Source organism: Carassius auratus, chromosome 15 (assembly GCF_003368295.1).
Source record: "Carassius auratus strain Wakin chromosome 15, ASM336829v1, whole genome shotgun sequence".
NCBI classification, from domain to species: domain Eukaryota; kingdom Metazoa; phylum Chordata; class Actinopteri; order Cypriniformes; family Cyprinidae; genus Carassius; species Carassius auratus.
The window spans coordinates 24,622,586-24,649,442 of NC_039257.1; the positions used below are offsets into that span (position 1 = coordinate 24,622,586).

The 26,857-nt window shown below is 39.8% G+C and overlaps 1 protein-coding gene across 2 annotated transcripts in view; it reads left to right on the forward strand.

Annotated features, from left to right (window-relative positions):
- The window catches only part of LOC113115415 (tyrosine-protein kinase receptor UFO-like), a 1,029,470-nt gene extending 1,008,783 nt beyond the window's left edge, over positions 1 to 20,687 (forward strand). Inside the window, exons 8-20 of one of the 2 annotated variants that reach the window (XM_026282975.1) lie at positions 2,773 to 2,912; positions 5,449 to 5,593; positions 5,691 to 5,708; positions 6,948 to 7,077; positions 7,200 to 7,291; positions 10,123 to 10,218; positions 10,306 to 10,383; positions 10,470 to 10,562; positions 11,097 to 11,218; positions 12,162 to 12,271; positions 12,379 to 12,538; positions 12,967 to 13,103; positions 19,833 to 20,687. In XM_026282975.1, the coding sequence (XP_026138760.1) occupies positions 2,773 to 2,912; positions 5,449 to 5,593; positions 5,691 to 5,708; positions 6,948 to 7,077; positions 7,200 to 7,291; positions 10,123 to 10,218; positions 10,306 to 10,383; positions 10,470 to 10,562; positions 11,097 to 11,218; positions 12,162 to 12,271; positions 12,379 to 12,538; positions 12,967 to 13,103; positions 19,833 to 20,286 (1,775 nt within the window). In that variant the 3' untranslated portion in view covers positions 20,287 to 20,687. Of the gene's footprint in view, positions 1 to 2,772; positions 2,913 to 5,445; positions 5,594 to 5,690; positions 5,709 to 6,947; positions 7,078 to 7,199; positions 7,292 to 10,122; positions 10,219 to 10,305; positions 10,384 to 10,469; positions 10,563 to 11,096; positions 11,219 to 12,161; positions 12,272 to 12,378; positions 12,539 to 12,966; positions 13,104 to 19,832 lie in introns of both variants that reach the window. The other variant, XM_026282974.1, reaches the window with a different exon arrangement.
- Positions 20,688 to 26,857: the final 6,170 nt, after the last annotated feature.

Genomic DNA, 26,857 nt, shown 5'->3' on the forward strand with positions numbered 1-26,857 from the left:
AGTCTGAAGACTGTCTGAAGCGTGCTCTCGCTGTGTGGCCATGTCAGCTTATTACAGGCATCTTTGGGACTGTTATTTTCTGCTCGACTCATAAAGCTATCAAAATAAATATTTGGATTTATTTATATTTATTTTGTGCTTGTTTGCTGTTTTTCTTTTTCTTTTTGTAAGGTCTGGCAGCACAAATTGATCAAGGCCCATATGCTTGCATTGCACATACGTAGGTATGATCAAGGTTGGTACAAAGGTATGTGAACAGAACAGGATTAAGCACAAAAAGGTGAATTGCCAACCGAGTTTAGTGTGTATGTGCCTATTTTCCCATAAACACAGCCCCAGTCTACATGAGAGAAACCTTTCTGAAAGCAGATCTTACACCACATGCACCGCAAACTGTAAACAACACAATTTGTGACTAATTGCTTTAAGACTGAGGTTCAGGCCTTGTAAAGCAGCACGTGTGAAACGCTCGACTCGTTTCATAATGCTGGTGCATCTCAACATGTGCAGGTCACGGCTCCAAACTGAGTAACGTAGGATCTAAACTGTAAAATTAGCTTCATGATAGTGCAGCACATTGTCCACATTATACTAATTCACATTACACTAATGATTATGGACATTTAACATCGCAGGGGTTTTTTAACCTCTCCTAGATCACCATCACTGCAAATTTTGTATGTTTCCCTCATTAGACACACCAGATGATTTACACCGAATAATTTCTGAATCCTCTACATATTTTTGACAAGCTCCTTCCTGATTCACTAACATACAGTTTTGAAGTTATTTTTCCTGGTTTCTAGCGCTGTGCTCATGTACTGTGCACATGATCGGATCGGACTGGAAGTGTAGGAGAAGATTTCCACTGAGGAAAAGTTATTGAGAGAGGGTTAGGGCATAGAGGAGGGAGAGGAAGCAGAGACTTTTGACAAAATGCTATTTTCACAGCCATGAGCCAGAAACACATGTGGAAACAATCAGACATAAACTCTTCCTGATAACATCATCGGAGCGCCGCGCCATGTTCCTCAGCGTCTCCAGCGCAGGGGTGAGGAGGAGGCTGCAAATATGGAGTAACAAAGAGTGCGCTCTCATAGCTGGAATAGAGAAAATACACTGAGAAACTGTTTGAATCTGACGCTGAAGAGCATTCTGTTCTGGGAAGTTAGTAAACACACCTACACACACACACACACAGACACACCTACACACACACACACAGACACACACTCACACCCCTACACACACACACACACTCACACACCCCTACACACACACATACATACTCGCACACACACACACATACACACTCACACACCTACACACATTCACACACCCACACACACATACACACACACGCACACCCCTACACACACACACACACTCACACCCCTACACACACACACACTCACACACCCCTACACACACACACACTCACACACCCCTACACACACACATACATACTCGCACACACACACACATACACACTCACACACCTACACACATTCACACACCCACACACACATACACACAGACACACACACACTCACACACCCAGACAAAAACAAAGAAACAGAGAGAAAGTAAAAGAGACTCTTAGATGCACTTTGGTAAAATATGTCAGAAACACAAGTATGTTCAGACTGTGGTACGGTCTCGCTACTCTGCAGAGAACACTAGGTGATGTTTTATTAACACATTTTGGGAGGAGCACACACAGATAAGTAACATCATCAGTAATTACACCATCTATCCAACCAGCTCAATAGAGATCAATGATCAAGCAGCCCTATCTTCATTATCTCTACCTTTTCTCTGCTCATTATATGAACAATAAAAACAGAGAAGCAGTGCAACGGCAGGCATTATGCAATGCTTCAGATTGTCACAGCTGTTTCACATTGCTGTCTCATAAACCACATCGCAAGTAAATTATATTTAACACTGTTGTTTTTCTTTAAAGAAGAAAACACTAGAGTTGTCTGTAATATTATACACTGGACATTTATTAGTAAGTGTGTATTTTGTCGTAGCTTAAGCTCTGTCTCTTCAGTAAAGACACAATCTGCACACTCTCTTCTCAATTTTGGGATACTCTTACACACGTGATATTACACTTCTCATGGACTCTGAAGACTGTCAAAACATCTTTGTGTCTGTTCTTAATGTGGTTTCCTTTAAGAAAAAGTCATTTCCACTTCATTTCATTTCCAGCATTCAATTTGTGGGTAAATTGAGGAAATAAGGTTTTCACATTATCTGTTTAAAATAGGCAGCTCTTTGTGTTTTTCATATTTAAGATGACATGTCAACAATTACTTTACATCGTAGTTGCTTGCAGAATGTTTCACAGCAGTTTTAAAGTGTCCCTAAACAGTGTGTTCAGTTTTCTCAGAAACAGGTAAATGAGGCGTTTTATTACATTGGTCATTTCACATCACATGTGCAGTTCTGTACCGAGTGAGCTAAAAAGTTAGTTTACTAACCTAATTAAAAAAAGAAATATACTAAAATATATGTATATATTGTATTAAATATTTTATATATGTATTTTTGTATATATACTGGATATATATATATATATATATATATATATATATATATATATATATATATATATATATATATATATATTATCACTGCAGTGAAATGTATATATAGCTAATTTTTTTTTTTTTTGCAAAATTAAGTTACATATTTCCAGTGAGTCTGAGTTATTTCACAGTTTGAAGGAGAATGTTAATTTGTGGCATTTTATGTGTGTTTTAGTTCCCGATTCAGCCCCCGACAATGTGACAGCTGTGGTGAATGGAACAGAAGTGATTCTGAGATGGACAGAACCTCCTGGAAAGATGAACGGACATCTGCAGGGATACAGGATGGAGTACAGCGCACCTAACCTGGGACAGGTGACCCCACTTACACACAGACACACACACTCTCTCTCTCTCTCTCTCACACACACACACACACACACACACTCTCTCTCTCTCTCTCTCTCACACACACACACAAACACAGGAAATGGCAGAAATCAAGAAACTCTACGGACCTCAGTGTGTATCAGTCTCTCCTCTCTTCCTTCTCTGCAAATGTCTTCACGGCTAAAACATCCTACTACCACAACAAAATTAACAGCTGTTGTGATGCTCGGACACTCTTCAAGACTTTCTCTTCTCTTCTTAATCCACCGCCTCCACCTCCTCCATCGACTCTTCCAGCGGACGACTTTGCAGTTTTCTTCACAAATAAGACAAGATCCATCAGTGACCAATTCTCCACACTGCAGACTGAGGACAACTTCACAATGACCGATGCACACTCTTTATCCTCCTCCTCTCCACTCTCAGAGATGGACATCTCCAAACTTCATCCTATTACTTGTCCACTTGATCCTATCCCCACTCACCTCTTTCAAGCGATCTCTTCTTCAGTCATACCTTCACTTACTCACATTATCAACTCCTCTCTTCACTCTGGAATATTTCTCTCAGCATTCAAGCAGGCTCAGGTAAGCCCACTGCTCAAGAAACCATCTCTAAATCCAGCGGTTCTTGAAAGCTACAGACCGGTATCCCTTCTTCCATTCATTGCAAAGACACTTGAGCGAGCTGTGTTCAACCAGCTTTCTATGTTCCTTGTACAGAACAACCTCCTGGACAGCAACCAATCTGGCTTCAAAAGTGGCCACTCAACTGAGACTGCTCTGCTCTCGGTTACTGAAGCCCTGCGACTAGCAAGAGCAGCTTCAAAATCCTCAGTACTCATCTTACTGGACCTGTCTGCTGCTTTTGACACTGTTAATCACCAGATTCTCCTGTCCACTCTCAGAAAGATGGGCATCTCTGGAACTGCTCTCCTGTGGGTTAAGTCCTACCTCTCTGACAGATCCTTCAGTGTGTCTTGGAGGGGTGATGTTTCTAAGTCACACCACCTTGCTACTGGGGTTCCTCAAGGCTCAGTACTTGGACCACTTCTCTTCTCCATCTACATGACATCTTTAGGATCTGTCATTCAGAAGCATGGCTTTTCTTATCACTGCTACGTTGATGACACCCAACTCTACTTCTCATTCCAGTCAGATGACCCAACGGTAGCGGCTCACATTTCAGCCTGTCTGAGTGACATTTCTAGCTGGATGAATGACCATCACCTTCAGCTTAACCTTACAAAGACTGAACTCCTGGTGATCCCAGCTAACCCATTGCTTCATCACAACTTCTCTATACAGCTGGGTTCATTAACCATTATTCCTTCGAGGACAGCCAGAAACCTAGGAGTTGTGATGGATCATCAGTTAAGCTTCACAGACCACATTGCTACAACGACCCGGTCCTGCAGGTTTGCCTTATACAACATTAGGAATATTAGACCCTTCCTGTCAGAGCAAGCAACCCAACTTCTTGTCCAAGCTCTTGTTCTCTCCAGACTGGACTTTTTTAATGCTCTCCTGGCTCTTCCTGCATGTACTGTCAAGCCTCTGCAAATGATCCAGAATGCAGCAGCGAGGGTTGTCTTCAATGAGCCAAAAAAAGCTCATGTTACTCCTCTCCTCACTCGCATCAAATTCAAGGTACTGTTGCCTACAAGACGACCACTGGCACGGCACCAACTTACCTAAACTCACTGGTTAAATCGTATGTGTCCTCCAGAAGTTTGCGCTCTGCAAGTGAACAACGCCTTGTGGTGCCATCCCAAAGAAATTCAAAATCACTCTCACGAACCTTTTCCTGGACTGTGCCCAGCTGGTGGAATGACCTCCCAATCTCAATTCGTACAGCTGATTCTTTACTCATCTTCAAGAAACATCTAAAGACTCATCTTTTTCGCCTGCACTTATCCAACTAACACTAGGACTTTTCCTTTTCTTGTCTTTTCATTTATAAAAAACAAAACAAAAAAAAAACCTGGCTATGGGTTCTGTACTAGACTAACTGAGACTTGCCATGACACTTGTATACTGTTGTTGTTCTCTTGTTGACCTGACTGCTTCTATTATTTTCATTTGTAAGTCGCTTTGGATAAAAGCGTCTGCTAAATGATTAAATGTAAATGTAAATGTAAACCCTAACCCTCACAGGAAACTTTGTGCATTTTTACTACCTCAGAAAAACTCATTCTGTATGATTTATAAGTGTTTTGAAAAATGGGGACATGGGTTATGTCCTCATAAGTCTCCCTCTCCTTGTAATACCTGTGTCATACCCATGTCATTATACAGAGTTGTGTCCTGATATGACACAAAAACAAGAGCGCACACACACACACACACACACACACACACTGGCAGCAATATCTGCCTTTGTTTTTGCATTTCCATTCCTTAATCTCTGCAGAATTACCAAGTGTATATTGTTTTATCATTTATTTTCTCTGTATCAGTAGTGTCTGATGTTGACCGGATTGCTTTATGATGGATTGTTCTGCGTGTATCCCATGCAGCAGGTTGTGGTGGACACAGGTTTGGACACAGAGCTGTTTGTCAATCTCTCAGTCCCCCTGTCGAACGTTTCCTTCAGAGTGTGTGCATACACCGGAGCGGGACAGGGGCCCTGGACACCCCTCCAAACCATCACGCTCGTTCCTGCAGGTGTGAAAGCAGGCAGACAGTCACCACATCTAAATTCTCACAGGTCTAACAGTTCCACTGAATGATAACGCTCTTTTTTTCTTGCAATGTTTTGCAGAAACGGGGCAATCCAGAGGTGAGTGACACACACACACACACACACACACACACACACGTGTTTGTACACCTCTTCCTATTGCTTTTATATTGATCTAATTATATTTGTTCTACCGTGATGCTTACCCTAAACCTAACCCTCACATAAATCTCTATGTTTTAATTAAGATGTCAGGAAGACACAAAATGTAACTCATCTCAGACATTTCATCCCACAAAAATAGGACCCACAGAAGATACAGAAGTGAACTTTTCCTTTTAGTTCCCTTATTTAGAGTCCTTCTTTAAGTGTTGTTTTTTATTTTTCTGTCTGCTGTTGCTGTCTCAGAAAGAGGAAGAAAAAGAGAAATGAGGTCACGAAAGGAACAGAAAGAAATGGAAGGAAATGAGTTGCAGGAGTTTTGTTGAGTGGGAGGCATGTGGAAAGATTTTAGGACGTTCTCTAGAAGAAACACACCCTGCTATAAATGTGGACTGTCTTGCACTGAGGTCATTTTAATGAGCTAATTCAACCAATGACCAGCTGAACAAAACACATTCAGTCTCTAGTCTCTGAACAGATGACCATGATCAAATATATAAGATATTGTTCTGGTGGGAATCAGCGTAGTGCAGCGGGATGCTATCATTCATCAAACCCAAGTCTATCCTGGTGAAACTCCATAAAATGTTTAGGTGACGAGGGAGAAAAACCTGAGGTTCTCGACTTAGCTGTGGGGGACTAACCAGACAGATGAATATAATGCATATCATCTATATGTAGCATAAACTTTATTCAAGCTGCTCAACCACAGAAAGACAAACTTTTAGCATGCTCTTTGTGGTCTGCTAGATGCATCCGGTGTGACCCTCTTACACATTATTATTCTCTGAGCTCATTGCATTGCATTCTGGGATTGACTAGAGTGCAGTTCTGCCTCAGAATCTGTCTAACATGTATGTAATGCAGCAGAGTGTTGTGTCCTAACTCTTGAAATGGACTCAGAAATGAGGGATAATAACGAAAGTAAAGGAAACATGGAAAGGGCAAGACCTGACAATGAGAACTGGAAACACAAGGGCAAGAACTACAAACTAAAAGACTATAAAGCAAAAACACAGGCAGGACATGCATTAGATTCAAGAGCTTTGAAATCCTAAGCTCATTCAGTTTCCAAACGGAGCTACACACTTCAGTGCTTGCATGTTTTCCCTTTCTTTTTTATAATCTTGTTTAGACTGACAATCTTGACCTTTCTGTCTCTGCGTCTGTGTGAAGGTATGGAGAGTCCTCCGGTGTTCTCCTGGCACTGGTGGTACGTGGTCATGGCCATCACTGCTACTGTAGCGCTAGCGGTGCTGCTGGCCGTGTACGTGACCCGGCTGAGGCGGAAGGAGACGCGCTTTGGGTGGGTGTAATGACCCACCAAAAACATAACTGAATAAAGAAATGATCAAACACTAAAAAGCACTGTTCCATGTGAAGAATATGTGGGCTCAAAGAGTTTGTTTTGTGTGTGTTGTTGTAAAGTGAGGCGTTTGAGCCCATGATGGAGAGCGGTGAACTCGTGGTGCGATACCGAGCTCGTCGAACATACAGCCGACGCACGGCAGAAGCCACACGTGAGTAACATGTGAACATTCGAGTCTTTAGATGGTCACACATGTATCTGTAACCAGATCAGGAACTCCTGCTCGAGAACTCATCTGAGGGAATACCATAGGAATAATTAATATTATTAATTCAAAGTTTGAAAACTTTACTTTCATGTTATTGTTTGATTGCTCAAATCAAAGTTCAACCATCAGCAATGGTGTCATGTTAAGATTAGCATACTAGTTTTAGCATTTGTCAATGACACTGCTGTTCTGTCTGAACTACAGGAGAGTCTCACACTGCAGATTGGTATTTTAGATCCACATATTGTGCTTTTAATGCAAATAAACTTGTGTTGTATTGATTCTCACATCTAGCTTCATGACTGTCATGACAGCAGCGATTCACTTGCACAGACTGAAGACTAAAACCTCAACTTTTTAACCTGTCTTACAAGTACTGCTGTATGCACATAACTGTGATCACGATCGTGATGTGAGTTATATCATGGAGTTATATATATTTAATGCTCTCAAGAGTGTATTTCATGACAGAAGATGAGCCAGACTGCATGCATGTGAGATGTTTTCACTGTTTGACAGAGCTGTGCACTCATAACCTGCTATCACATTTCACCTCAAGTCTGGTGGATTTGTCACCGATGTGCCTCAACACGCAACAAAACTGGATAGAGAGAGGGAAAATCATACAGAGAAACAGAGACCAACAGATAACACATTCACATAGTCATATTTTATGGCTGGATTTCTACTGTACTAACTTTATCTTTTATTACCAAAACCCTATACCTAAACATAACTCTCACACAAAACAACAGGCATTTATACATTCTCTAAACACTTCATTCTATATGATTCATAAGCTTGTTTCCTCATGGGACACGCGCGCACACACACACACACACACACACACACACACACACACACGCACACATCCTGTGATTCCTGCAGGTGTACATTCTTGTAGAAATCATCATAAAGTCACAGCTGGGAGTAATAAACCTCAGCAAACAGATGCACATACTGTACATGCCACACACACTCATTACACAACACTTTGGTAATATGCTGTTATTACTGGTTGCAAACAGCATGTATTATAATATTGTCCAGATTCTTATACACTGTGCTATTGCTTTAGCATCAGCATTACTATTACTCAACAAACTCCAAAACTTTTCAAGTCATCACATTTATTTCTATAACACACAGTGATAAACAGCAAAGTAAAGGAACCAAGTATGGAAACACAACTGTTCAGATTCTGCTCTGAAGATTATTCAGCTCAAGTCAGTTCAGATCAATGACAGTGTGAGGTCAATCCATCAGCTGTAAAGCAGAAGAAGACAGCAATGCCTTACAGAAAGAAAATCACACACTAAAGTCATATTAACAAAAACTGTGTGTGTTTTAATGCAATTTTGTTTTTTGTTTGTTTTGTTTTTCTCATTTACATCCATTGGAAGTCCATCAATATAACCTCAGTTTTATGGGAGGGACAATTAAAAATAAATTGTTGTCATAATGAACGTTGAGCTGAACATGCTCTGAACCTGGAATATTCCTTTAACATCAGGAATAGACATCCATCCAAGTGCATTTGATTAGTCTTTCCCAATCTTTGATACATGATCTCCCCGTGAGCTGAGAATGAGTTCAGAGGAAAGCAGTCGTGTTTAATGCTGGACTCCAGTGGATGCAAATCTTGACTGTAACACTCATGAGCTGAATCACTGAATCAAAGCTGAACCTCTGCACCATTTCAAGGTCTGCATCGCATTCGGTTTCTGATCCAGAACATTCCAGTGAAGCTGACATTGTCTGTTGTGACATGACAGTCATGATAGCGTAAGCTTGGTTTTGAGCAGTAGTAAAGGGTGGAGGCTTTATGTCATCTGGACAAGCTCCATTACAATCCATTTTTCAGTTTTTTCAGTCTCTATCTATCCCAACTCTCTCGATTCCCATCTGGGTTCAGTTTAAAGTGCAAAACAATCTTGCAACAATTTTAAAATCATGCTTCAGGAGAATCGGGCATTCTTCAGATAGAGGCGATTGGGAAAAGCTAGTTCATCTAATCTCGTCAAATATGAAGAGCAGCTTGTGTCAGTGTCGTCACAGTTCTTCAGTCATAGCTCTGAAATACAGTTTACTGAGCTCACTATTTTGGACTCTAGGCCAAATTGGTTCACTTTCATCACACTTGAGATTATATGAATGTTAGATTAACTACACTCATGAACAAATGTGCTACTTCTGAATTGTATTTTAGAATGAAACTGGGTCTTGAATTAGGAAAACTCAAGGGCACTTCCTCTTCTGCCTTTGGCTCATTTTATTGTTAATAGGGTTAATTATATGCACACATATGTCAAGTTAGGGTTATCAAGTTTTTATGAATCCAGACCACCAGAATATTGTCTCATTATTACGTTGTTTGTTATTATTATTAGAATATTATTAAACCTTTTTTCACATGGAAATTCTCTGTGAGTGAAATTTATTCTCATAAAAGAAATTAGATTTTCATTATTTTCAAAGTGCCTCTGATTTTGTAATCTGAATAGAATTAAACTGACTGTTTAGATTTCGTGTACGTGACATGATAAGCAGGTTCTTGTAAATGAAATAAAGCGAGTGTAAACAGAAATCATTGTGTATTCAGCAGACGTCACTGACTTTGGCTGATTGTGTCACTTGATGATCGTATTACAGTACAGAGAGGAAACAGCATTATATCAATGCCCAAATCAGGTTTCTCTCTAAAGAATAGATTGTTTTTTCACATGTTGTTGAAAACACCCAAAGAGGCTCTGAAATCTTCTCTGTTTTCTCAGTGAACTCTCTGGGGATCAGCGATGAGCTCAAGCAAAAGCTACAGGACGTGATGGTGGACAGACACAGGCTAACGCTGGGAAAAACACTCGGGGAAGGTGAGCCGCAGGGATCAGTGTGCTGTACTGTCTGGACTGACGATCTGAGTGTAACGTGTGTGTGTGTGTGTGTGTGTGTGTGTGCAGGTGAGTTCGGCTCGGTCATGGAGGGTTCACTCTCTCAGGAGGACTCTGTGCTCAAAGTGGCAGTGAAGACCATGAAAAGTGAGTCGAGCGACTGCAGCATCTCTGAAAACAGCTGTGATCATGTTCATCAGACTAACCTCGTGCTCCTGCTGTGTATTGCTCAGTTGCTATCTGCACTCGCACTGAAATGGAAGATTTCCTGAGAGAGGCGGCGTGCATGAAGGAGTTCGATCATCAGAACGTCATGCGGCTCCTCGGTAAGCGGGAAAGTTTTACTTACAGTAACATGCACTTCTCCATCGTGTCAAATACAGTAACAGAGCCTGGTCACATGGTCCTATTGGCAATCAACTATCTTCAGCATTATAGATCAAATTAGTTCAGCCTAGTTGCTCTGAAAACACATGAAGACAGAATATAAATACATATAGAATTAATAAGCTACTTCATATTCTACCTCATTTTAATTAAAGAAATAAAGACACGAAAGATGCGGCAGACTTGAATGAGCTCAGAATAAATAAAAAACCTTCAGCATGATTATATTTTCAGAGTAAAACAGAATATTCAGTAAGAAATACTTGATTGAGTAATTAGACTTGCACTACTGACACTGAATGGTTGATATTATTTTCCCCTGTCATTACGGAGATCTGGAAAGTGATCACTGTACAGTTTTAATTGTATTATTTATTAACTGTACACTAGTGAATCCTTCTGTAGACAGGTGTCAGTCTGGTTGTGGTGTGTTCAGGCAGGATGAGAGTGATGTTCTGTGTGTTGTGTGACAGGTGTGTGTCTGCAGACGGTGGAGAGCGAAGGCTATCCGTCTCCTGTGGTCATTCTTCCCTACATGAAGCACGGTGACCTCCACAGCTACCTGCTGTACTCCAGACTCGGAGACGCACCTGTGGTGAGGGAAACACTGGACACGAGAGAGAGACGGATCTGGAGCGCTAGAATAATAAACAGCAGATATCGCAAGTCCCATTAAGACATAGATCAGAAAAGTGATTCAGCACTGATTAACACTAAAAGAGTGTCAGTTTCCTTATAAAACATAGTTCACCCAGAAATGAAAGGTCTGTGATCATTTGCTCATGTTGTTACAAACCCTTGGACTTTCTTTCAGAAAAGTTCATGGTCATGCTGCTCTTTTTCATAAAATGAAAGCAATATAAACATATTCATACTAACCAACTAACTAAATTAATATGTTGGAACCACATGAATGTTAGTAAATTTAGATTTTGGATGAACAATTCCTTTGAATAATAACAAATTTGTCTCAAAACAAAAATCTATAATAACAGGGAAAATAAATGGGGAAAAGGTTATATATTTGGGGTTTTATGCACAGATGTGAAAGAATGGCTCACACAGACACAGATTGTCCTCTCTGGCCCCAGCGTTACAAACATTACTCCAGCCCTGATTAATGTGAGCACTGTGAAGGAAAGCAAAGCAAGTGAATGATTCTGTCAAGATCTAATTGATGACCGGTTTGTTTTGTGGTTAGATGCACATCCTCATGGTCAGAGATGTGAAACTCCTTTGTAATCAAAACTGAAGTTCCTCTAAATCACAGACATCATGCACATTCTCAATAAACACAGTGCATTCTCTCAGGAACGTGTTGAACTGCAGAAGTGTTTTTAAAGCCCACTGGTCTATGATTTATGTTATTGTCAGTGCATGCATGTGGGAAAGTCTCTGGCACCACCTACCTGTCAAAGCAAGAAAAAAAACATCCTCTGACAAATATTACATCACAATGAAATACCCATTCACTTTGTACAGCTGTTTGATGACCATATTAATTATATAAATAGAATCTCTCTGTCTGTTTTGTGTAGTATCTGCCCTCTCAGATGCTGGTGAAGTTCATGACAGATATCGCTAGAGGAATGGAGTACCTGAGTGGAAAAAACTTCATCCACAGAGACCTGGCCGCTCGAAACTGCATGTGAGTGCTGGTGGGAAACAAACACTGCTCATATGCTTCACACACTGCTACTTACTACAGAAATCGACATCTAATATACTGATTCAAGTGTTGTATTTGCTAACCAGGTTAAATGAGAACATGAATGTGTGCGTGGCGGACTTTGGCTTGTCTAAGAAGATCTATAATGGAGACTACTACAGACAAGGACGCATCTCTAAGATGCCTGTCAAGTGGATCGCCATCGAGAGTCTGGCGGACAGAGTCTACACCACTAAGAGTGACGTGGTAAGACGTCCGGGATTTGATAAACACAACAAAGAACCGATTCAGAGCCTTCCAGAGCTTGAACAAGCATAGCAGTGGAAGTGTTTCTGATCCTTGTTCACACTAGAGCAAGTCAAGTCACCTTTATTTATATAGCGCTTTTAACTATACAGATTGTGTCAAAGCAACTGAACAGCATTAAATAGGAAAATAGTGTGTGAATAATACAAAAAGGCAGTTCATCATTGAATTCAGTGATGCTATCATCCAGCTCAGTTCAGTTTATCAAGGCGATGATGCCTGGTCTTATGGAGAATGATACATTATTCCAAAGATAAATAAATGTAATAACTTGCTACACCTCTCAAATGATATTGACTGTTGATTTACATCTACTGCTCTTTCTCAGCATTCATACTTTCATGAAGGTGTATCTGTCTGTCCTGCAGTGGTCATTTGGAGTGACAATGTGGGAGATCGCCACTCGAGGTCAGACACCGTACCCTGGAGTGGAAAACAGTGAAATCTATGATTATCTGAGGCAGGGCAACCGTCTGAAACAGCCTCCAGACTGCCTGGATAGTATGTAAGTATGCCTTTCAAAAACCTGTTCGGCTTTTCACACTGTGCTTAGACCTGGGTTAACATGTATTTATCCTCTGGTTAACACTACTTTCAACCAAGACATAAGCATTGCTTTAAAGGAAGTAGCACTGCTGAGCTATGAATGCAGAAGGAACCAATGCAGTTCTAGGATCAAGTACTTTATACATCTCTGGAAACTAGGCAAACTTTCTTCTCAAACCTAATTAACAGTAACTTTAACAAGAATCGTACTCTTTTTGCCACTGTTGAGAGACTGACAAACTCCCCCCAAGTCAGATTCCCAGTGAAATGCTCTCAGACAGCAAATGCAATGATTTTGCATCCTTCTTTTCTATGAAGATCATTAATAGCAGGAAGGTGATTTGCACATCCTGATGTTATAGAAAGGTCAGATAGATTGGACCGCAATTTAAAAATAAGTAACTATGTCTGTTTTTGAACCAACTGATAGAAAAACTTTGGAATAAATATTACAGCTCCTTAAATCGTCAACGTTGTTTTGTTTTTTTTCAAAAGAGTGCTGACCTGTTAAGAAGCACAGTTCTTTCTAGGGCTTTTCCAAACTCTCTGAAAACTGCAGTTGTTAAGCCCCTTCTGAAAAATAGCAAGTTTGATAACACCATATTGAGCAATTATAGACCAATATCAAAACTTCCTTTAAAAAAAAAAAAAACTTAAATTAAATTAAACTCAAAATGATACCTGGACAATTTTCAACCTGGTTTCTGACCGAGACAGCACTCATTAAGATAATAAATGATATTCACTTTAATTCTAATTCTGGCAAAATATCGGTCCTGGTTCTACAAGATCTTAGTGCTGTGTTTGACACTGTCAATCATAATATACTTCTAGAGAGACTAGAAAACTGGGTCTGGCTTTCTGGGATGGTACTCAGATGGTTCAGGTATTACTTATGCCGCGTTTCCACCGAAATTACCCGGAACATTTGTACCAGGAACTTTTTTTCCCAGGAACTTTTTTCCCCCCAGACCTGTTGCTTTCTGTGTTTCCACCGCGGTGTAAAGTACCGGGTAGATTAGGCAAATAGACTGGTGACGTAGGTCTGCGCGCGTTTCTCAATACGAAGTACCGCTGATTAAAAAAAAAAAAAAAAAAAAAAGTACGCTGATTTTGGACGTGCATCCTCGGTAGTTGGTTCAGACTTTGTGCATTCCTCTGGGGAGTGTGATGTCCGCGACGACGCAAGTCCGGTAAATCTATAAACAGCAGCGTACTTGATAACTTCAGTCTGCTCGTCCTGGCTACTGCAATTTTCCTTACTGTATATTTACAATAAAACGAAATATGATATCAAATACCACTGCCTCCTTTCGTTTTCATTTAAGCATAATAACAACTGCAGAAATGTACTTAGTTCAGGGAAATGTGTATACAGCCATTACAATGAAACGAAATATTATATAAATTCGCCTTTTTTATTTTCATTTTAACATATAGATAAATTGAATACAGACCAAAGAAAACCTGTTAGATTTATCCCGCAGCTGAATTATATGTTATGTTTAACCACTAAAGACACATCAGAGCCAGCGGCACATATCAGAAGGTCTATCCCAGGAGAGGCTGCTCTCTGCGGATACATGAGGACTGAGCTTCCGCTGATCGAGTGGAGCCCACCGTCGCAGAGATCAGCGAAACACATTTTTAAATAGGCGCTGTCTTTATAAATAAACCACAGATTTGAGTTTTAAACAACTACATTCTCGCCTGAAATACTTTTAAAATTACATTTTATGACACAATAACAGTAATATTTGAAAATGATCCGAATAAATGGTGTTTGAACTCAACCAATGCTGCGTGAACTCAGATGGCTTTGGCTACAGCAATTTCCCCTCAGTATATTTACAATAACACAAAATAGGATATAAAATACCACTGCCTCCTTTCATTTTCATTTAAACATAATAACAGCTGCAGAAATGTACTTAGTTCAGGGAAATGTGTATATGCAGCCATTACAATGAAACGAAATATTATATAAATTCGCCTTTTTTATTTTCATTTTAACATATAGATAAATTGAATACAGACCAAAGAAAACCTGTTAGATTTACCCCGCAGCTGAATTATATTTTATGTTTAACCACTAAAGACACATCAGAGCCAGCGGCACAGAAGGTCTATCCCAGGAGAGGCTGCTTCTCGGCGGAAACATGAGGACTGAGCTCCCGCTAATCGAGTGGAGCTCACCGTCTACGAGATCGGCGAAACACATTTTTAAATAGGCGCTGTCTTTATAAATAAACAACAGATTTGAGTTTTAAACAACTACATTCTCGCCTGAAATACTTTTAAAATTACATTTCATGACCCAATAACAGTAATATTTTGAAAATGTTGATCCGAATAAATGGTGGTTGAACTCAACCAATGCTGTGTGAACTCAACCAATCAGCATGTTTAGCGCCAAAGTCCCGCCCCCGAAAGTTCCGGAACTTTAAAAAAGTACCACCTCGCCAGCAGGGACTTTCTGGGGGGCATTTTTTTACCCGGAACTTTTATTTAGTTCCTGGTTCCTGCGGTGGAAACACACCAAGTACCGGACCAAGTCCCTAGTTCCTGGGTAAAGTTCCTGCGGTGGAAACGCGGCTTTAGAAGGGAGAGGCTATTATGTGAGTCTAGGAGAGCATAAGTCTAAGTGGACATCCATGACATGCGGAGTCCCACAAGGCTCAATTCTTGCACCGCTCTTGTTTAGCCTGTATATGCTTCCACAAAGTCAAATAATGAGAAAGAACCAAATTGCCTATCACAGCTGTGCTTATGATACCAAGATTTACCTAGCCTTATCTCCAAATGACTACAGCCACATTGACTCCCTCTGCCAATGCATTGATGAAATTAATAGTTGGATGTGCCAGAACTTTCTTCAGTTAAACAAGGAAAAAACTGAAGTCATTGCATTTGGAAACAAAGATGAAGTGTTCAAGGTGAATGCATACCTTGACTCTAGGGGTCAAACAACTAAAAATCTAGTCAGGAATCTTGGTGTGATTCTGGAGACAGACCTTAGTTTCAGTAGTCATGTCAAAGCAGTAACTAAATCAGCATACTCTCATTTAAAAAAACATTGCAAGAATTAGATGTTTTGTTTCCAGTCAAGAATTGGAGAAACTTGTTCATGCCTTTATCACCAGCAGGGTGGACTATTGTAATGGGCTCCTCACTGGCCTTCCCAAAAAGACCATTAGACAGCTGCAGCTCATCCAGAACACTGCTGCCAGGATTCTGACTAGAACCAGAAAATCTGAGCATATCACAGCAGTCCTCAGGTCCTTATACTGGCTTCCATTTACATTTAGGATTTATTTTAAAGTACTTTTATAAATCACTAAATGGCATAGGACCTAAAAACATTGCGGATATGCTCACTGAATTTAAACCTAACAGAGCACTCAGATCATTAGGATCAAGTCAGTTAGAAAAACCAAGGGTTCACACAAAACAAAGGGAATCTGCTTTTAGCTATTATGCCACCTGCAGATGGAACCAGCTTCCAGAAGAGATCAGATGCGGTGGTTAGAGAGTTTGACTCCTAACCCTAGGGCTGTGGGTTCAAATCCCGGGCCGGTAATACCATGACTTAGGTGCCTTGAGCAAGGCATCGAACCCCCAACTGCTCCCCGGGCGCTGCAGCATAAATGGCTGCCCACTGTTCCGGGTGTATATTCACAGTGTGTGTGTGTTTACTGCTCTGTGTGTGTGCACTTTGGATGGGTTAAAGTGCAGAGCACAAATTCTGAGTATGGGTCACCATACTTGGCTGAATGTCACGCCATTTTCACTTTCACTATATAAATAAAATTGCCTTGCCTATTACAAAAAACAACAATGCCTAAAAGCTGCTGTGTGACAAGGTGTACAGCAAACAAGTAAAAAAAAAAAAAAAAAAAAAAAAAAACACATGGACACAAAAGTAGAGCTTAATGTGTCATGTTACTCTCAGAACTATGTCCACTGGAGGGAAACGTAATCAGTGACAGGAAGCATTCATTATTTTTAACCATGTCAAAGGATTATTTCACCACCCGATATAATCCTTCGAAGAGGAGATATATTGAGAAACTAAATATTATTGGTGTATGTCAGTTCTCCTTTTCCTTACCTTCCTTTTTTGTGAGAAATGATCCAACTGAATTTTCCAACTTGAAATACCCTGACATCTACAGTACAACTATTTGTGTCCTTAAAAGCTTGTTTTAAGGTTCCCTGTTGATACTTCACTCTTACTGCACCTTACTAGATGCTATGGGAAAAATAAAAAAAAATTCTACTGAACTGATGCTTTTTTTTCTTTTTTTTTATCACGCAGTGAAACTGCATGGCCATTGGTTCGTGCAGTATGTTTTAAAAATGAACCAATGGCTCAGCAGCGATGCTGCACAACCTATGGCCACGAAGCCCAAAAAGTGTTCATTGAGCATTCTGCCAAGTTTAAATAGTTGGAAAACTCTTTGTTTGCTTTGGTGGCCACACTTAAGGACACCCAGTCATGAAGCAGAGACTTTCTAAGTGGATAATTGGTGCTATTTGTAGTGATATCTGATTAATGAGATCACTACTGAGTGAGCCACACCCCTAAGCAGGGGGTCTTGACACTGTGCGAGTGTTCAATAAAGTTCAGTTTCGTACCTGCTATGCTGTGTGATCAGTACGCTGTCTCGGCTCATCCCTGAACACAACATGGTGTAAGAAGCGGCTAGGACAGTCTCCAACAAACGATAAATTGTTGATTAACATAAATGCCGCGGCAAAAGAAACGCTAAAGTAAGAGCGTAGTTTATGCTGTTTCCAACAAGAAAAAAGGAAGGACAGCAAGAGGGGCGTGGTCACCAGGCAACCGGGGTGCAGGCATTGGCAAAAAAGGCCCACAGAAGCGTATTATGATTTAACGTACAAATGCTGAATAAATCGCGGAGGTTCAAAAAGATCTGCAAAAACAACAACAACAAAAAACACCAATATTGTACAGTAATGTGAAGAAAAAAAATGATAAAAGATGTTCCTAAAGCAATAATTATATTTTACGTTAGAGAAGCATGACGTGCTTAGAATTAATTAAAATGCTTACAGTATGTTTATTTTTCTACAAATAGTAACACTTTGGGGTTCACAAAGTTTATTGTTTTGGTAAGGGGAGATGTTGTGATATCTGATTAGTGAGATTGCTATTGAGTGAGCCACGCCCCTAAGCAGGGGGTTTTGACACTGTGCGAGTGTTCAATAAAGTTCAGTTTCGTACCTGCTATGCTTTGTGATCAGTACGCTATCTCGGCTTATCCCTGAACGCAACACTATTCTGCTAGCCCTCTCTTCCTTGGGCCTAAAATGGTCCGTTGGAGTAAAAGCCCACTCAACTAGTGGCATTGCCTCTTCGTGGGAGTTGTCTGGTAGCTTGGCCATTGCAGAAATATGGCGGCGGCCAGCTGGGCCTCGCCATCAACTTTTACTTGGTTCTATAACGTTGAAGTCTCTGCCTTGCAGGCAAGGGTTCTTTTTGCTTAACTGTCGCACAGTTCACTCTGAGTGCATTTTGCATGTAATATGCCCAGACCAATCACAGAGCTTACTTTATTGTTATTTGTTATTGTTCTTGTTCTCTTGGCCCTGAGGTGCCTAAGACAAGGAATGTTATTGTCGTTTCTCTGCCACGGCATAGCGTGATTGTAATGTTCCCATAGCGTCTAGCAAGATGCAGTATGAGTGAAGTATCGATAGGGAACATACTCAGTTACAAACATAAGCTTGGTTCCCTGAGATATGGGAGCAAGTATTGCATTGCTAGCATGGCTCAGGTGTCGCTTCAGTCATAGTAACCTAAGGGTGAAGTGGGTGCTTATGTAGGCAGATGACTCCCCATTCTTCACGGCCATAGGTTTGTTCAGCACCTCTGCCAAGCCATTGGTACGTTTTTAAAACATACTTCATGAACCAATGGCCATGTAGTTTCACTGTGTGATTGAAAACGGGTTCAGTCCAGGAGAAAAAAAAAAAAAACACTTTTTCCAATAGCATTTAGCAAGACGCAGTACTCGTTCCCGTATCTCAGGGAACCTAGTTTATGTTTGTATGTTTTGAAAAAAAACAAACAAATTCCTCTTAGATTTGTGTGTGTTACATAGAAAATAGTGTGTTGTGCTTTGCAAAAAATATTTTATGAAATTGAAAACTGAGTCAAAGGCCGATAATTAATGTATGGTTTTGCAAATGTGGTGTGTGCTTCTGGTGCTGCATCTATAAAGTGTGTGTATGCACATATTTGATCTTAAAGTTTGCATACGATTAAATCCACGCCAACGCAGATTGAGACTGCACCAGACAGCCAGCTGCTCAACCTCTTGTCTGTAAGCAGACTCGTCTCTGTCCTGGTTGAGGCTGATGAGCGTGGTGTCATCTGCAATCTTCAGGAGCTTGACAGAGAGGTCTTTAGATGTTCAGTCATTGGTGTAGAGGGAGAAGAGCAGTGGGGAGAGAACAGAGCCCTGAGGAGCTCCAGTATTACAGTATTACAGTCAAAACAGAGCATTGTGTGAGAAAAAGAGTGAAATAAAAGTTGTTTTTTGTGAAAATTGTCCTCTCATACTGGCTCTCAAATATTTTTTTGTGTTCAAACATCACAAACAATCATGAGACAAGCAATGTTTAACATTCAGTCCGTCTGTGCACCTCTCTTTTCTCACAGCTATTCCCTGATGTTTTCCTGCTGGCTGTTGAGCCCAAAGGACAGGCCGAGCTTCGAGATCTTGCGATGCGAACTCGAGAAGGTCCTGGAAGATCTTCCGAGCCAAGACCCGGATGAGATACTCTATGTCAACATGGAGGAGACCTCTGGAGAGCTGGGGGCTGTGGGGGGCCGTGATCCAATAATGGGGGTACCGTGTGCTCTCGGGGCCCTGAAGGGTACGGGCTCAGTGGCCACCGTAGAAGTGCACCACCCCAACCGATACGTGATCTGCCCCCAGCATGAGAACCAGCGCCTCCTCAACGCCGACTCCATGGAGAGTCTGACCCTGATGGTGACGGGGCCCGCGCCCACACCACTGCTCCAGCCCTCGTCCTGCTCCACCCCAGTGCCACCATCTGAAGGCCCATCCCCTGAGGACAGAGACGAGAGGAAGAGAATGCTGTGGCAGTGACGACGCTGCCATGGCTGATAGGGACCTAGACTGACCTTTGTGGAGAGCTGAGCTATTGCTCCGGCCACTTCATTTTGCACAGACACACCACACACTCCCTCATTCATTCAGTCAATTATGTCTTTGTTTATGCTTTTCAGACAAATGTTTCCTTTTCATTCCAAATTGTCCTTTATGTTCAGTGTGGGTCATGAGAAATTAAATCAATCATAGTCTCTGTCTTACACTCTGTCATGACCAGAAACAGTGTACAAATTTTCAACAAAAAAGTCCTCATGTGTCCCTGGAGCACAAAAGCAGTCATAAGTAGCACAAATGTATTTGTAGCAATAGGCAACAATACATTGTATGAGTCACAATTATCAATTTTTCTTTTATGTCAAAAGTCATTAGGATATTAAGTAAAGAACATGTTCCATCAAGATATTTTGTAAATTTTCTACTGTAAATATATCAAATCTTTTGATTAGTAATATGCATCGCTAAGAACTTCATTTGAACAACTTTAAAGATGATTTTCTCAATATTTAGATTTTTTTTGCTCCCTCAGATTCCAGATTTTCAAATAGTTGTATCTCAGACAAATATTGTCCTCCGATCAAACCAGACATCAATGGAAAGATTATTTGTTATGATTGGTTCTGTGGTCCAGGGTCACATTTGTCTGTCCATACTGATAAATGATGTATGCAGCATCATCTTTTGTTCAGTGGAAAGATTCCACTGATTTAAAAGGTTCTTAATGGAACCATGAATGCCAATAAAGAACCTCATTATTAAGAGTGTGTTTACAGTGGCAGGGCTATGGAAAATGAGCAACAAATCAAATATCATGTTGCATACTTTTATCACATTATTCCTGGTTAAAACCCTTGTTCCAAAAAAGGTCCAGAGAGTCCTGCAGTCTTTTGACCAAATCTGTTAAAGCCCCTTTTCTGTAAGGTCTATGTTCAAAGTAAGTTAGCTTTTTGCTGATATTAATCACACAATATATTCATACAACTTCAACTCAGGAGATGCTTGGATTTACAATGACCAATGACACAAAGGTCAGATTAAGGGAATGCCTCAAACTAGCTTGACACTGCCAGTCTCCAGAATGGGACAGAACTGGTCAAAGTACTCAATCTGTTTCTGTCCGCTGAGACATTTTTCTCTCAAGTCTCCTGACCAGCATTTTTATCCAAAGAAACACATGGAGGATGAGGAGATTATTCTGTGTTAGGTCTAACATGTCAAACCAAATGCTCTTTGATCGTGTCATTTGTTCATGTGCGTGACCTAGAGACACACTCTAGCTAACCTCCAGGGGTATGCGTACAGTTTTTATAACTCTGTTTCTGAGGTTTTTGTACATTTATTTGAGACTGATTTTGTGGTTAGTTTTAAGGATTAGAGGATTAGAAAGGACAGATGACTAGACTAAGCTGTGTAAGGCGACACATACAGCAGGTCTTAGCTCATCGAAGGCCCTGCCCCAGACTTAAGCACAGTATTTTTTATTGTTTCCTAATGTTTTTTTTTTTTGTTTTGTTTTTTACATTTAATATTTTGCACTAATTATTTTTGTCATTGTATTGTTTGTATTTCTTTGTTTATGCATTTTCTTTTTTACCTGACATAGATTTTTAGACAATGATGTACATTTACCATAATATTATCATGTTATGATAATATTAAAAAGTCTGTTTTCAAAATAATTTCAAATACAGTTGACATTTTAGCTGACTTGTTATTTTACAATTACATTAAATATTTTTAGCACTCTTGGGTCGCTCTTGGAGCCCTCTCCCCGGAGACCACACCAAATACACATAACCCTTTACTCTGTTTATTATATGTAAGTGTGTAATCTTCAAATTATTTTAAGTCATAGAACCAATCTTTGGAATTTTTTTTAATTATTATTTTTTTATTTTTTTATTTGGTACTAAGATTGACTGAGGTACATAAATATATGACAGACGTAGCTATATATAAAACATTTTATGAGCCACAATGCTTTAGATGCATGTAGAATTGGGAGACAAATGATTTACTATATAAATGATGTTCATGTGTACCAGTGCTCAGTTGGAATGCTCTGGGATGGACATTTCTGCTCTCTGCACGCATGAAAGATTGAAGACCAACATGAACATTACTGCCCCCCTACAAAATGTTATGTCAGTCACCTTGTGTGGATATGTCATGCTCACGTGTTCAGCACTGTCTTTCCTGATGAGAAATTCTGTTTAAATATATGGATTTGAAATGTCTCAGCTGAGCGGTTAAACTCAGTTTAACCAGACAAATTAAAGAGCACCCCTTTTGCATGTGATATTTCAGTGTGAAAACCTGCATCTTCTATAAGTAATATTACATATTCTTTTGCCTGACAGTAAATCAGCCAGTGATGGAGAAGAGCATTATAATTCATCCAGGTGTGCAGTGTAATAAAGCTATTCATTCAAAGCGAAGTTTTGTATTCTCTATAGACAATATAATTTTTAACTAAATATGAATTCATAGACAGAAGTACACTTCAAAGTGCCTTTGAAAGCCAGTTTTTTGCCTTAAATTGGCTCAGTTTCCGGTGCACAATTGTTTAGCTTTAGGTTAATGTTAATGTTGTCTAGTTAACATCAGTGTCATTACTGTGATTTTGTTATGCTTTGTATTAAAACAAATACTACCTGCACAGTTGATGATTTATTTTATTTATTTGTTTCTTATGTGATTTGTTGAGATTGCAGTCAAATGTTACATTTAAAAAAAGAGACTACGTTTGGACTTGATCTTGAGTGAAATGACTCACATTAATCACAACTAATGAAAATACATTGCTTTGGTTAAATAATTTGTAAACAGTTTGGAACGTGACTGAATAACTGGCCTAATGAATATTTAAGAACAGAAAATATTAGAGTTTTAAAGAAATATAATAAATTATCTATATTTAAAATAAGAAATATATATATATATATATATATATATATATATATATATATATATATATATATATATATATATATATATATATATATATATATATATATATATATATATATATATATATATATATATATTTGAAATGTATCACTTGAAGAACTTCTTCAGGAAGAGAATGCTGTGGCAGTGACGACGCTGGACCTAGACTGACCTTTGTGGAGAGCTGAGCTATTGCTCCGGCCACTTCATTTTGCACAGACACACCACACACTCCCTCATTCATTCAGTCAATTATGTCTTTGTTTATGCTTTTCAGACAAATGTTTCCTTTTCATTCCAAATTGTCCTTTATGTTCACTTGAAGAACTACTTCCTTATAATATCTTAAACAGAACCATCCCTTATTTAATTCTATCAAACCTTTACAATCAATCCAGAAAGTGTAAGCAAGATTAATTTTTAATGAGCCAAAAAGAATACATGTCACACCTCTGTTTATCAATTTGCACTGGCTTCCAATAGCTGCTCATATAAAATTCAAGGCATTGATGTTTGCATACAAAACTACCACTGGCTCTGCACCCATTTACCTAAATGTGTTACTTCAGACTTATGTGCCTCTAGAAGCTTGTGTTCTGCAAGTGAACGTTGCTTGATTGTGCCATCCCAAAGAAGCACAAATTCACTTTCACGGACTTTTAAATTAAATGTTCCCTTCTGGTGGAATGACCTCCCCAACTCAATTATCAGATCCTCCTGTCCACCCTCTTATGACTGAGCTTCACAGAGATTCCACTTCACTGGTTTGAATCCTATCTCACAGGTACATCTTTCAGGGTGGTTTAGGGAGGGGACTTATCAAAAGCACATCAACTGGTCACTGGTTATCCTCAGGGATCAGTTCTGGGCCCTCTCCTCTTCTCCATATACACTACAGGCCCTGATAAACTTCAAACAAAATTGAAGAATGAACAGATTTGATGTCATTGTGAACAAAATCCAACCAAAACAAAGTTCGGTTTGTGTTCATTTTGGTACCAGCTAACACTTAACGAGTAGATCGCATGCGATGTAAAGCCAAAGCTCACAGTAGACGTGCAGGTGGCTCGGAAGACGTGGCCCATATGGTTTATCCATTTTGCAACGCGAACTGGAGGTAGGCCTGTTTCACTAAGCAGGTTCAACCAACCCTTAGTTTAAACTTGAACTCTGACTTGACTCACCTTGAGATTGAACTCAATACTGCCTACACCATTGAAGCTGTTATTCACATATATTTCATATTTAACGTTATGTGCCGATGGAGGGCGGAGCTACAGTAGATTTGCTCTTAGTAATAGACAATCAGAATAATCTTGTTTTCCATTTGCATTAAGATTATTTTTATTACCACACTGGCATATAAATTCACTTAAGTAAAATGCACTTAGCTTAGATCCCCCAGGAAACAAAACTAAGTATCTTAAATCATTTTCTTATATAGAAAATCAATCTTTATTTATTTATTTATTTTTCATCTAATATTAATAATAATAATAATAAAAGAGAAGAAAAAAAAAACACTTAGTAAGAAGAGCTTTTTTTCAGTGTGCATCAATGAAGTGTTTAAAAAGGGGTAGGAGACCGAAAGAAACTGGGTTTACCGAAGAAAACCGGCTCCTGACCAGGATAGGTTCAGAGAGTAAGTTACCATGGTAACTGTTACCTCTCTTTCAGAAGCGGGCTTGACTTACCCTGCTTTCGGGCCCGTCGCGACAAGGCAAGCAAACCAAGCAATTGGTTGTCCTGGGGCCCCAGACCAGCTCGGGGCCCCAGGACAATGACCGGTTAAGAATAAATGCAACGACACTGTGTGAGCGCCCCTTTGATCGTCAATGCTGTAAAGTGCAATGACACTGTTATCGCGATCCCCCTCAAGGGGCCCCTCTCAGTAGTCGCTGACAGCAGCCTGCCAACGTGATCTCTGCAGCCGGCAAAATACAAAACCTCCTCGGCAGTCATGAAGAGGAATTATGCTTCAGGAAGCCAGAAGAGAAAGAAGAGAAAGGAAGAGGAGGATAAGAAAAAGGAATAAGGAAGACGCAGATCTCTTCCAGAATCACTGTTTATCGTATTTAATGACATGACATTGCTGTAGCTTTGTAATAGGTTTTGATGAAAGTGGCATAGCAAATAGCATGCAATACTTTTCCACCGTGATAATCTATTTACCAAATGGGGGTTAGGAAAGGAAAACCACACAATAAATTCCGTGCATCAAACATTAGCTTGGGATATTTTTAAGCATTGTTAAGCAGCTGCCTGCATCCCTTCCCTTCTAATATCAAAAAATGGAAATGCTAACATTGCTAACGGTAAACTTTATAATAAGTAAAAATACTGTTTGCTAACAGTTAAATGACCATTAACTAAAGATTAATTAATTATCAATTTACCATCTATTAATGATTGTTATTATAAAGTGTTACCATGTTTTCTTTCTCCCTCAAGGTGCTTTGCTTAAATTTCTCAGCCCTCAGGCTCTTCCTAAGGATACCTCCACTGATGAAGGTAGAGTGAATTTCTCTCACTGAGCTGTTAATAGTGACCTCTTTCAATATGCTAACAGTGAAATGGTAAAATGTACTCCATCTGTAATTTCAGATTTTTTTTTTTTTTCAATTATTTTCCCAGCTACAACATCAACTTCATCTTCAACATCAGCATCAACAGATGCATCACTTCTTAGTGCTGATGTTTCCTCTATAGCACAAGGTACCACAAGCTCTATAATTATAGTTGATATCTTGCACAGCCCAGAGTTTAAACTGATAAGTGTTGCTGTCATATTATTAGAAAAAAACAGTGCAAATCACTATTGAATTCCCACCAAACTGTGTAAATACTAGTCACTTTTGCCCATGGACATTTTTAATATACAGTAGTGTGTCAGACACTCACTGATGCATTCTGTACCTGAACATATGGATTATAGTAATAAAAACATTATTTTTCCCCAGCTACACTGTCAATACCATCTCTCACAGTGGAAGACACTGCATCCAGAACAGAAATTGAGTCTGCACCACTTCCCAACACTGAGGTTTCCTCTACAGCTCAAGGTACCACAAGCTCTGTCATTATAGCAGATGACCCTGCGCAGTGGCCAGCAGTCCTGACTGATAGTGTGCGCTGTCAAATTGTTAAAAAAGGACCAGTACAAGTCACAAACATTGTTTTCCCCCAAAATTCTGAGAATCCACCTCGAAGATTCACAAATGACAATTACATGAGAAGCATGAAAAATGGTGAAAAAAATTCTTCGATCATTGATGTTATATTCCATGAGCACAGACTCTGTGTTCTGTTTTTGGGAAGCGTGACAATGCCTTAAGCAACTGTGGCTTCCGTACATGGAGAAACCTAGGTCATCATTTAAAAGAACACGAATATTCAAAGGCACATTGTGACAATATGACAAACTGGTATGAGCTGCAGAGGAGACTGCAAACCAATACAACCATAGATCAAAGACAACAAGACTTGATGCGGATCGAGATTGAGCATTGGAAAGGTGTCATAAGGAGAGTGATTGCCATAATTTGTCACTTAGCAGAACGCAACCAGGCTTTAAGAGGGACCACAAGTGAGCTGTATGACC